The 12,993-nt window shown below is 42.7% G+C and overlaps 1 protein-coding gene across 6 annotated transcripts in view; it reads left to right on the forward strand.

The window, feature by feature from the left end:
• The first annotated feature begins 4,043 nt into the window (after positions 1-4,043).
• Positions 4,044-12,993, forward strand: part of SPC25 (SPC25 component of NDC80 kinetochore complex) — a 34,985-nt gene continuing 26,035 nt past the window's right edge. For 2 of the 6 annotated variants that reach the window (XR_011387272.1, XM_070070731.1), the window contains exons 1-5: positions 4,049-4,207; positions 4,909-5,061; positions 5,154-5,219; positions 10,489-10,635; positions 12,412-12,516. Coding sequence is in view for 4 of the 6 variants with exons in the window: in XM_070070731.1 (XP_069926832.1) it covers positions 4,923-5,061; positions 5,154-5,219; positions 10,489-10,635; positions 12,412-12,516 (457 nt within the window). In the remaining 2 variants the exon portion in view is untranslated. Of the gene's footprint in view, positions 4,208-4,534; positions 4,787-4,908; positions 5,062-5,153; positions 5,220-10,488; positions 10,636-12,411; positions 12,517-12,993 lie in introns of those variants that run through there. The other 4 variants (XR_011387271.1, XM_070070730.1, XM_070070733.1 and 1 more) reach the window with 3 other exon arrangements.

Raw genomic sequence — 12,993 nt, forward strand, 5'->3', positions numbered from 1 at the left:
GCTATGGCCTGGGAAAGCAGTAGAAGATGGCCCAAGTCCTTGGGCCCCTGCAACTGCGTGGTAGACCTGGAAGAAGCTCCTGGCTCCTGACTTTGGATCGGCGCAGCTCCAGCCATTGCAGCCAATTGGAGAGTGAACAAATGGATGGAAGACTCTCTCTCTCTCTCTGCCTCTCCTCTCTGTAACTCTGACTTTCAAATAAATAAATAAATCTTTTTTTTTTAAAGCAGAGTTATATATAGAGAGAGCTTCCATCTGCTGGTTCACTTTCCAAATGACCACAGTGGTTAGAGCAGCAGCCAGGAGCTTCTTCCGGGTCTTCCACATGGGGTGGGCAGGGGCCTAAGTACTTGGGCCATCTTCCACTGCTTTCCCAGGTGCATTAGCAGGGAGCTGGATCGGAAATGGAGCAGCCAGAACTTGAACTGGCAGCAATTTGGGATGCTAATGTCGCAGGCAGTGGCTTTACCCGCAATGCCCCAGCACCAGCCCCAACAGCAAGCATTTTCTGTGTGTCATAGGTTCCTAATCTGTAATCTGCAGGGAGAGCTTTCTTCCCTTCTGAATTCTTAGTAGATTTTATCATTTCTTACTTTCTCAGTGAAAGTATTTGGGGGGGAGGGGTTCAGCATAAATGTGGATATCACAGAGATCCTTATACTAATTAAGGTGGGAAACTTCAGGTGTAAACAATGTCATTCCTCATTGTCATTTCTATCCTCAGCTGTGCCTTAAAGATTGAAATACCTACTCAGCAGGATATGTGCCATAGACGATGGCCTCTTCTCTAGGTACTCAATGATCCTTCACCCATTGGAGAAGATACTAACTTTTTAAGGGAAGAAGTGGGACTGTCATTGTAGTGTAGCAGGTAAAGGCGCTGCATGTGGTGCCAGCATTCCATGTGGGCACTGGTTCGAGTTCCAGCTGCTGCAGTTCCCATCCAGTTCCCTGCTAATGTGCCATGAAAAGCAGCAAATGATGGCCCAAGTACTTGGACACCTGCACCCACATGGGAGACCTGGAAGAAGGCTCCTGGCTTCTGCCTGGCCTAGCCCCTCAGTGGATGGAAGATATCCCTCTCCTCTCCCTCTCCTCTCTTCTCATCTCTCCTCTCTTCTCTTCTCTCCTCTTCTCTCCCCTCCCCTCCCCTCCCCTCTCCCCTCCCCTCCCCTCTCTGCCTTTCCAGTAAATAAACACTTTTAAAAAATAATAAGCAATGGAGCTTTCACTTACTCTGATTAATTCTTCTTATAACAACTACCTAGAAACACCTCCAGACTTGGAAGATATTCCATCTTTCTATTCCTTACCATAAGGAAAACCAATCCTGGTAGGTTTATCTCTATACCCCAGAGAAGGCAGTGCCCATCTCATGACATGGCACTTCAATAAAACTTCGTAGGGTTGAAATGAAAGGACCATAAATGTGGTGATGGAGGTGGTGGTTGGCTGGTGATGGGGAATGTCTGCTTTCTTTTCTTTTCTTTTTTTTTTTCTTTTTTTTTTTTTTTTTTTTTGACAGGCAGAGTGGACAGTGAGAGAGAGAGACAGAGAGAAAGGTCTTCCTTTGCCGTTGGTTCACCCTCCAATGGCTGCCGCGGCTGGCGTGCTGCGGCCAGTGCACTGCGCTGATCCGATGGCAGGAGCCAGGTGCTTCTCCTGGTCTCCCATGGGGTGCAGGGCCCAAGCACTTGGGCCATCCTCCACTGCACTCCCTGGCCACAGCAGAGAGCTGGCCTGGAAGAGGGGCAACCGGGACAGAATCCGGCGCCCCCACCGGGACTAGAACCCGGTGTGCCGGCGCTGCAAGGCGGAGGATTAGCCTAGTGAGCCGAGGCGCTGGCCGCTTTCTCCTTTCTAAACCCGAGCATGCTGGCGGCCCTGTTATGTGTGATAAGCAGAAAGAAGAGCTGGTTCTTATACTTGAGAGAATTACAGAAACATCATTCAGCCAAGTCTTCCAGAGATGAAAATTTTGAAAATTTCCCCCTCACACCTTGATTGAGGAATCCTAAGAAAGAACAAAAAACAATGGCCCCAGGGGCCACCTTCAAGACAACACATTGGTGGGGCAATCACTCCCCTTAGTACAAGGTCTGAAGAGAGCTAGAATCGTCACTCAACAGCCTAATAAAAGCCAGTGTAAAAACCATTGAGTAATTCATGCACATGGTCATTCCCTTCCATGAATCTTACTAACCACCATATTCACTCATCCACAGTAGTGAACCCTAGACAGGAGCACCATCACTCATTAAGCTTACGTTCTGGGAAGGCCAGCCCATGGATGTTGCTTTGAGGTATATACTACAGGACATTTAAAACCAGAAATTCTTTTTTTTTTTTTTTGACAGCCAGAGTTAGTGAGAGAGAGAGAGACAGAGAGAAAGGTCTTCCTTTTCCATTGGTTCACCCCCTAAGTGGCTGCTGTGGCCGGTGTGCTGTGCCGATCTGAAGCCAGGAGCCAGGTGCTTCTTCCTGGTCTCCCATGGGGTGCAGGGCCCAAGCACTTGGGCCATCCTCCACTGCACTCCCTGGCCACAGCAGAGAGCTGGCCTGGAAGAGGGGCAACCAGGACAGAATCCGGCGCCCCGACCGGGACTAGAACCCGGTGTGCTGGTGCCGCAGGTGGAGGATTAGCCTAGTGCGCTGCACCGCTGGCCAAAACCAGAAATTCTTGGCACCAGCAGTTGTTGTGGCACAGCTGGTTAATCCAAAGCTTGAGGCATTCCTATCTCACATTGGAGAGCCTAGGATCAGGCCCTGTTCCCACTACTGATACAGCTTTTTGCTAATGTGCATTCTGAGAAGCATAGATCACGGCTCAGGTACTTGGGTTCCTACCACCCATAGGGGAGGCCCAGATACAGTTCTTGGTTCCTAGTTTTGGCCTGGCTGAACCCTGGCTGTTGCAGGCATGAACCAGTGGATGGAAGATCTCGCTCATTCTCTCTCTCTCTCTCTCTCTGTCTCTTTTTCTTTTCTTCTAAAATAAAAATAAATATATAAACAAAAAAAAGGTTCACATACTTAAGGGAGTTCTTGGGCAAATATTTGTAAAATGAAAGAAGATTTCACAGCAAATTAAGTATGTCTTAGATTATTTATATTCTTTAGGATGGAAGTTGAATTTCAAGTACATTGTGATGTATTAAACATTAACAGCAGTAGCTTTCCCTGATTTTATAGGTCTTAGTTTAGTTCTGGGAACAGAGTGGCTGATATCTGGTACTGCCGAGCATGCCAATTATGTTATAGGCTTTGTTTGGATTATTAATGATAATGAAAAGAAACAGCAGGAAAGTCCTTTTGACCTATAATCAGGGGCTTTATTTTAACATATACACCACAGTCAAAGATGAAATAAGAACTCGGACTTCCTAGTCATAGGCATCTTTATTTTCTACTGTTTATGTTCTCTGGTCCTTGCCCTGTTTTTCTTTTTTCTCAGCTTTGCCAGTACGGTTAAATAGCACATCTGTCTAACCTATCTGGGGTTCCTGGACAATGCAGCTTCCCCACTTTTTAAGAAATAGGAGTCGAATGGCTTGTGCCTCTTTCCTGTCTTCAGGCGGCATGGCAGATGGTTTTGACGGTGTTCTAGTCCCTACCAGTTTGAAGTTCTTCAAGATATTAACATGTTGTTCTCCTAGACCTTGAAAACACAGGCTGGGGGAGGACAAAAGGAGGACGTTTTTGTAAACAGTAAGAACTTACTCTGAGACCACCTGGATGTTTCTGTCCACTATTACTTGGAGTCAGCGTTACAGGATAAGTATAAAGAAGAGAATATAGCCGTCACAAAAGAGTAAGGTTAAAGTTCCACATTCACATTTGCGCAGAAAGCTTTATTTGAAGCTGATGAAAGGACCGTCCTGGGGCGAGCCCTTCAGAAGTTACTCCTACTTCCCAAGGCGCAGTTAGAGTGGGACTTGGCTCAGAAAAGGACTACGAGTTCCAGAATGCACTTCTCCCCATCTGTTCCCGCGATATTCCAGGAGTTGCGTTCAACCAATCCCTTCATGGAGAGTCTGTGCTATTAGCCTATCAGAAGGCGAATGGGGGCGGAAGCGGTTGGCGGGAGGACGCTGTGTTTGAAATCAGAAATTTGGCGCGGCTGCGGGAGCTGAAGACTGGGTTTTGGCTGGAGGTGGCGCAGATTTTAGTGCGTGGAAGGCAGCGGGGCTAAGGCCTGACCGCCAAGGTGAGGGAGGGTGGGTGCCGAGCTGGGCCCTCGTGTTACGGTAGGAGACCGTGGGCTGGGGGACGGGACGTGTGTACGTATGTCGGGCGGCATCTGTGAAATGCGCGTCCTTTCGCTTCCAGCCCTTGGGCCTGGAGGGGTGGGTAGCGGCCTCGCCGAAGGGTTGCGGGTTTCGCTGAGCGAGATGACTCTGCCCCTCCTGGAAAGGTGACTGGTACACGTCCTGGACTGAGCCGTCCAAGTGCCCACTCGGCCGTCCACTTTCCTGCTCGCGTCGGGGTCGGGGGTGGGAGGGAGAGGCGCCGTAGACTTGTGGTTTTTAGAGGCCGGGCGGGGAGGGGCCTCCCGACTCTCGATGCTGGACTCCGGAGGGGATAGAGTTGGACGTCACCTTAGATGTCACCAGTTTTACTTGTGATAGGAACGGAGTCGGTGTCGTTTCCCAGGATGCTAAGAGTGTCTCGCACACTGACCTACTAACAGGGCCTTAGGAGGTGAAGGTGCCTTGGATTCCTGCTGCCCCTTTAAGCACAGTTAAGCCCGGGGCACTTGATCTACCCTGAGTATCTAGAGTTAAAGGTAAGTTGCTAGCCGTTTTCTCCCAAAAGCTAAATTGCCAAAATGCACTAGGTTGGAATACGTGGTTGATTTGATTTCAGTAACTCTTTAAAAATACAGAGTGTGTTCTGCGTGTTTTGTAGCATTGCCTTGCAAAATGGTGGAGGACGAGCTGGCACTGTTCGATAAAAGCATAAATGAATTTGGGAGCAAGTTCAGAAGCACTCTGAGTGACGCTCCTTGTCAGATGGTGGGGCTAAGAGACGCCTACAAGGACTCGGTCAAGTCACTTACAGGTACCTGCTGTCTCGGAACGGGCTGTTTTTGCGGTTCTTGTTTATTTTCTACTATTCCTTCAGCTGAATTGAAAGTTCAATTTCTTTTTCAGAAAAACTGTCTGTGAAACTGAAGGAAGAAGAACGAATGATTGAGATGTATCTGGAATATAAAAATCGTACGTGAGTAACAGTAGCTCACAAAGTTTTTTTAGATTACGCATCTTTATCACACAGCCGCTCATACATGTGAAGCAGTGCAGTACGTGTGTTTTTACACATGCTATATGTGCAGACACATTCATATATTAAAAAAATACACTTATGTGCCCACCAGCCAGCTCAAGAAATAGAACATCTCGTGTTCTACCTTCCTCTTCTCCTGCTTTCTAGAACTAACCTATTCATATTTTTGGCTAGTATTGTTTTTGATTATAATAGAAATTGCATGATTTTGTTTCTGTTTTATCCTGATTTTTCATTCAGCATTCTACATGTGAGATTTATCTAAGCCAGCATATATATATATATGTATATGTATATATTTTTAAACATGTTTGCTTTTACAATGGAAATCCTAGCGTAGGGATTGGCAGGTTGAAGTTTCTCTGCTCCTTGGGGTAGGGTTAGTAATCTGAGTCTCTGTACTTTTGCTGCTGTTGGTAAAATCCCCTTTTTCTTTGCTTTGCCCACGTTACCAATTGTGTGTGGCTCATGAAGACAGTTAACTTCCTTACCTTTGATAGGTTCCTATGCCTGACTTTTTCCCCGTGTTTACTTTCTAAACTGGGCATTTCCATGCCCTTCCACTGCTTCTTTCATTCCTTCTGTAACTGTAAGCAAAAAGGAAAAACTTGCTTGGCTTTGTGTATGCAAGAGTGACGCTGAATTTGGGTCTTTGGTCTGTAGAACTCTTAGGGCTTAGAAAGTTAAGTTTGAAACTCATTTTTTATATTAAAGTACTCTTAAAAATTTCTCTGTAATGTGAACTTATACTCTAAATGCTGTATAAAAAAGCACTATCAATTTCTTCAAAACAAAACTTTATACTTGAACAAAAATATAATTTATCTAAATTTAATGAATATTTGACTACTATTGCCCAGCATTAAGAAAGCAGCCATGTATAAAGTGTAATCTCACAAGTTAGTGGTGTATGGACTGGGAAGCCAAAATTAAAAGATATTTTAATAGTTGGTATAATAATGGAATGGGGGCTAAATGAGTGCAGAATATGGAGGGCTTGACTCCAGTGAGCATTGCAGAATATTTAATAACTAACATCTACCTAAAGTACATCACGTGTCAGGTGTTATATTAAGCTCTTTGCATATATTGACTTGTTGAATCCTAAGAAGTCTAGACACTGTCTTTACCTGACCTTATAGATGAAGAAGTAGGTACAGAGAGTTTAGGTAACTTGCCCAGGTCAGGCAGCTAATAATGAGTAAAAACAAGATTGAGCCTCTACATTGATGCTACCACACTGCCTTGGCGAAGATCACATAGAGGTGGGGAGGGGAAGTTTGTCAGATTCATCACTACATTCTGAGAAGGGGGAACAGCAGTGTGACAAAAGCAGGAGAGTTGGTTGAGTTCTGGGACGGCTAGAGTACAGTGTGGGTGGGAGGGGCAGAGAAGTGGCCGGAAGGAGAGCTGGTTGGCCAGGGCATGGACATCATATGTTGTACAAAGAAGTTTAGGCTTGTTTCTTAGGAGATTAGGAGTTGCTACAGGATTTTAACTAGAAAATGATACTGGGTTTATAATTCAGCAAAGCACTCTAGCAGTCTCACACATATTAAGCAGGGGAGTGAGATGGTGGGTACAGAAAAGCCAGTGCACTGGTCCTGGCAGACAACAGGGATGTCTTAGGTCAGTGACAGTCTGAGGAAGTAGACTCGTGTCCACTGGGCTGACAGTGAGGGTGTGGCCCAGCATGATCAGTGGTGGTGTGTTTACTAAGTGATGCATCAGAAGAGGAGAAAGGTGTTTCTAGGGGAGGGAAAGATGCAGGTGGGTTGGTTTTTTAAATGTGTTAAGGGAATATGTTGAGGTGTTAGGTTTTGGGCCTTGCGGGTTGTGAAGTCTGATAGGCTGTGGGTATATCTATCTGGAAGCCAGCTGGGGAAGTGGTCTTTTCTGAAGTTAAAGATTTGGTCATCTTCAGTGTATCTGAGGGGTTGAGGTTGTGGACGAGTGGATAGGGTGAAAGAAGAAAGCCTCGGATAGTTGTGAGTTGTTCTGTGTGCTAAGTACTGTGTTCAACTCTACATACACCAGCTCCTCCATTCTTCATGACAGTTTTCAAAGTAGGTATTGCTTTTATTAGTGATTTGCTGCAATCCTATTGACTCACATTCAGAACATTATATTGCCTCCCTGTAATTTGAGAGGGAGGTAAATTGAAGGGTCAGAGTGAGCAACTGGAATGCAAAAGAAGCTAGAAGTTCACAGAAACTGAAGAGGGAAGAACTAAGAAAGGCTGTTGTCAACATGGAGAAGTCACAGATAGGCCCACTATGGTGAAATCTGATGCTGGTAATATTTTGGGAGTATGATAGGTGGTAGAGATTCATTCAGTCACTTAATGTTTGCTGAGCTGCTACCCTGTGCCAGGTACTCTTCTACAGAGAGACTGCAGAGAACAAAATAGCCCTAGTTTGTGGCCTTCCTTGAACATCTGTTCTATCTAGTTATCACATAGAGGAAAATGAGCTGTTGGTAGCTAAATTTTGATTAAGCTACTACCTGCAATACCATCATTCCATATGGGTGCTGGTTCAAGGCCTGGCTGCTCTGCTTCTGATCCAGTCCCCTACTAATGTGCCTGGAAAAGCAGCAGAAGATGGCCGAAGTTCTTGGGCCCCTGCCACCATGTTGGAGACCCAGAAAGGATTCCTGGTTTCTGGCTTCATGCTGGCCCAGCCCTGGCTGTTGTGGCCATTTGGGGCGTGAACCAGCGGATGGAAGATATGTCTCTGTCTCCCTCTGTGTAACTTTGCCTTTCAATTAAATAAATAAATTTTTAAGAAAGAAGAGAAGAGAGAGACATTTATTCTGGGCAAGTCCTGAAGTTTGTGTAAGATAGAGATTATCTTTTTTCTACATATGAGGGAGTTGAAATTCATTGAGGTTAAGAAACTTGCCTAAAGTCAAACATTAGGAAGACATCAGGTCTAGGATAGCAAACAAAATGCTACCCTATTCTTTCCAATGCATACTGCATTCTTCCCAGTGTTCCATACTTTTACATTTTGGAAGGAAGTTGCAGGGGTGGGGGGTGGGTTTCTGTGCTGAGTGCTAGAGAATGTTTGAAATACAGTCCCTGGGGAATGAAGAATCTGCCAGCTGTGTATGCATAAAATAGTAGCCATGTAGGGGCCAGCACTGTGGTATAGTAGACTAAGCTTCTGCCTGCAGCGCTAGCGTGCCATATGGGTGCCAGTTTGGATCCTACCTGCTCCTCTTCCAATCCAGCTCTCTGCTAATGGCCTGGGAAAGCAGTAGAAGGTAGCCCAAGTGCTTGGGTTCCTGCACCCATGTGGGAGGCCCAGAAGAAGCTCCTGGCTCCAGCTATTGTGGCCATTTGGGGAGTGGACCAGCAGATGGAAGACCTTTCTCTTCTAACTCTACCTCTCAAGTAAATAAATGCAATCTTTTTTTTTTTTTAAAGGTAGCCATGCAATGCTGAGGGCCTTAACATTTATATTGCTATAAGTCTGCACAGTTCAAGTGTTATAATAAAAACACATACATACTATTTCTATGTTAGTTTTTACATTATTATTGGGTACTGTAACCCTGTGAGGTATTGAGTGAGGCAGCAATTGTGAACCACTGTTTTACAAACAAGTGATGGTTTTCCATAGGTTTTAACATGATGGGGGTTCCTGAGTAACAACTGATGAGTGGGATTGAAACTGAGACTTTTTGACTTTAAATCTGGATTTCTTTTGCAGTATAATCCTACTAAATAATTTCTGTTAATTGCTATTGTATTTCTTTCTGGAAATTCTGATGTTTATTTTTAAAGTGTACTTAATATAATTGCTGGCCACATAATATTTAAGCCAATGACAGATCACATATCACAGTGGTACTCTCATAAAATTATAGCTGAAAAATTCCTATTACTTACTTAGGTCTCGGCATTGTGCTACAGTTGCCAGTTCAGTACAGTAACATACTGTATAAGTTTGTAACCTAGCTTCCCACTAAGGCAGACATTGGCAGCCAGTGGCGATTGCTCAGGTCGTTGGATTCTTGCTTCACACATGAAATACCTGGATTGCCTTCTGGCTCCTGGCTTTTGAGCATTTGAGGAGTGAAGCAGCAGATGGTTCAGTCTCTGTCTCAATTTTTTTTTAAAAAAGCATAGGGTAGCAAACAGTATTTTTGTAGTTATTAATATTAACATAGACATAACCATACTTACCTATATATTAATTATTTGTATAATTTATAAAAACTGTTGATTTTGTGGTATTTGGTGTTATAAATACAGATTTTTAGTAGATTTTTCTTGAGTGTTCTAGATAGATGTCTATTGTCTAAATACATTGGCAATTATCTTTTCCTTTCCAGTGATTTCACTGGTTATAAGTCTTGGGTTAGACAGAAACTTTTAGGGAAAATTTTAAATAACAGTGACATCAGATACCCTTGTTTAGTCTTTGTGGAATGCCTTTAGTGTTTACTTTAAGTAAATTAGGAGATAAGAGAGGTTTTGTTTTATCATATTAAAGAAATATCCTTGTACTTCTGGATTAAGAATCTCTATCAAGAGTGGGTGTTGAATGTATAAAAACTCCCTTCAATGCTTGTTATTTGACAGTTTTCCCTACTATTATACCTTCATTGTTAATCCTTAATATACACTGTGTTTGCTCTTAGTTTATTAATATGTTAATATTTTATTAAATATTTTTGTACTTATGTCTTTAATTATGTGGTTGTAGGTAGAGGAATCATCTTTATTGAATTTAGTTTTCAGAATTTGTTTACTGCATAATATATGCCTGCTGCCTATTTGCCTTCTTCACCTTCTATCTTTTTGGTATGATCCAGATACTTTATATATATAGCATTAGAATTAGTGTTTTCTTCAAAGCCCATGTAAAGCCATCTTCTAGGGTCTTGTTGTCTATGGTGGTGAGTTTAATTTATGTACTTAGAGTAGGTGAGCTGATTTTTCTATTTTGATTTAATTTAGTATTCCCACATAAAAGACATTCTGTCTCATTTTTGTTTTCAAACACAAGTAGAAAAAAAATAGAAATTTTTTATGTCTTTTACAGTCATTAGGAATTATGTTTTTTTAAGTCATTAGGAAATGCTCATCGGTTAAAACATTCTTCATTAATCTTATACAAGTCAATACATTTTGGTCTTAGATAAATGATAGTGTGAAACATATGTATTTTAGCTAATACCTTGTACTTACAGAGGTCAACAGACAGAATGAGTTGATTCAAGAGAAAAAAGATAACTTGTTAAAACTGATTGCTGAAGTAAAAGACAAAAAGCAGAAATTGGAAGACCTTAGAAGAAACATCCAGGATCTTAAGGAAGAGTATTCTAGGAAGAAGGAAAGTAAGTTTCCAGTTGTAAACATATTTAAAACGTTACCCTAAATTTCAGAGTGATGTTTCACAGTTATTATGTGCATCTTGTTCTTGTTCCTCACTTCAAATGAGTGAAAATACCTCAGGCTTAGCCAGCTACTCCTCTCTGCAAGGTGGCAGTACAGTTAACTAAGTGGGCTGTTGTGTTGTTGTTTCTTTTTGTTTTACTTCTCTCTTGATTTCTACAGTCACCAGAGTAATATTGAAATTGATCTGAGAATTTAATCAAGCAGAGTGGGAGACAGTGTCACTAAAGAAAATTTGCCTTGGAGAAACCTTAGTGCTATTTATGAAATAAATATTTCTTGGCCATCTATTCTCTGCCAGGATTTAATGTGAGATATGTATATTACATCTTTTAATTCCGTTTTCCATGAACTTTTTGAAGTGTGCTCACAGGAGTTTACATACCATGCTGCAAGACCTTTTTATTTAGAAAACTTCTATATGCAAATGAATGCTTCATTTAGAAGGCAGCCTTGACCTTTTTATGCCCACAGACTAAACAGTCAATTCATTACATCTCGAAAAGAGCTATATTTGCTTGCTTGCTTTTTTTTTTTAAAGAATTATTTTATTTTATTTGAAAGAGTTACAGGGAGCGGTAGAGCCAGAGAGAGAGAGAGGTCTTCCTTTCCACTGGTTCACCAAATGACCACAATGGCCAGAGCTGAGCTGATCAGGAGCCAGGAGCTTCTTCTGGGTCTCCCACATGGGTGCAGGGCCCAAGGAGTTGGGCCATCTTCTATTGCTTTCCTAGGCCATAACAGAGAGCTGGATTGGAAGAGGAGAAGCCAGGACTTGAACTGGCGCCCATATGGGATGCTGGTGCTGCAGGCTGGGGCTTTAACCTGCTGCACCACAGTGCTGGCCCCAAAGATTTGCTTTCTTAATGCTTTATCTTTCAGAGTTCTTATCCAAGCCTAAATTATGAAATTATTTTTCTCATATGCTAAGTATTACTTAGGAACAGTTGTGCTAGCTTTAAAAAAAAAAGCATTCTAGGACAGGATATTTGCCAGTGTGGTAAAGATCCCTCTTGCATTCCATGACAGTGCCTGGGTTCAAGGCCAGGCTTCCCTCTGGGTTCTAGCTTCCTCCTAATGTGTGCCCTGTATGGTAATAGGTTAAGGCTTAAGTAGTTGGGTTGCTGCTACCCATAGAGGAGACCCTGGCCTAGGAATAGCCCAGCCCTGGCTGTTGCAGGCATTTGGCGAGTAAACCAGCAGATTGATCTCTGTGTCTGTCTCTGTCTCTCTGCCTTTAAAATAAGTAGGTAAATACGTGAATTATTTTTTTTTAAATCTTAAACTAGCATGAAATAAGGCTGACTTGTTCTGAGAGATGATTTTGCTTCAAGGAATGGAGTATTTTTCCCATGAAGCAATTAGCATATCCTTAGCTATCCAGAAAAATTAAAACAATGTAAAGGAGGTCTTTCTTTTCCTATGATGGTTAGTCATGCAAGTCTGTGGGTTATGTATTCATGCTACAACATCATAAAACAAGGCAGAACTTGCTTTTCTCCCCCTCTGTACATATATTCTCATTTTTTTTCTTCCATTTTGAATGAATAGAAAGCTCTTTTTGTTAATCAGTGGAGAAAAACCCAGTAGATACAAACAGATTCATGTGCTTGGCATTATGTTCATAGCTTTTTTTTTTCAAGTTCTTATAAATTCAGTGAGTGTTCAGTATTATTTAAAATATGTGATAACTATGTGTATGTGTGTTTAAACCATAGCTATCTCCACTGCCAACAAAGCTAATGAAGAGAGGTTGAAAAGGCTGCAGAAATCTGCGGACTTGTATAAAGATCGCCTTGGACTGGAAATTCGAAAAATATATGGTAAGTGTATTAATATAAGTGAATCATGGAGACTTAAAAAGTATGTCTTCTGTTAAGGAGTATTCTTTTTTTTTTTTTTTTTTTTTTAAGATTTATTTATTTGAAAGAGTTACACAGGAGAGAGAAGGAAAGGCAGAGAGAGAGATCTTCCATCCACTGGTTCATTGCTGAAATGGCCACAACGGCCAGAGCTGCACTGATCCGAAGCCAGGAGCCAAGAGCTTCTTCTGGGTCTCCCATGTGGGTGCAAGGGCTCAAGGACTTGGGCCATTTTCTGCTGGTTTACCAGGCCATAGCAGAGAGCTGGATTGGAAGTGGAGCAGCCTTGACTCGGAGCAGTGTCCATATGGGATGCTGGCAGTGCAGGTGACAGCTTTACCCGCTTTGCCACAGTGCCTGCCCCAAGGAAAATTCTTAAAACATTTCTAGCTAAGGGACTGGCATTATGGCGCAGTGGATTAAGTTGCCTTCTGCAAC

The sequence above is a fragment of the Oryctolagus cuniculus genome, chromosome 3 (assembly GCF_964237555.1).
Source record: "Oryctolagus cuniculus chromosome 3, mOryCun1.1, whole genome shotgun sequence".
In the NCBI taxonomy this organism is placed as follows: Eukaryota; Metazoa; Chordata; class Mammalia; order Lagomorpha; family Leporidae; genus Oryctolagus; species Oryctolagus cuniculus.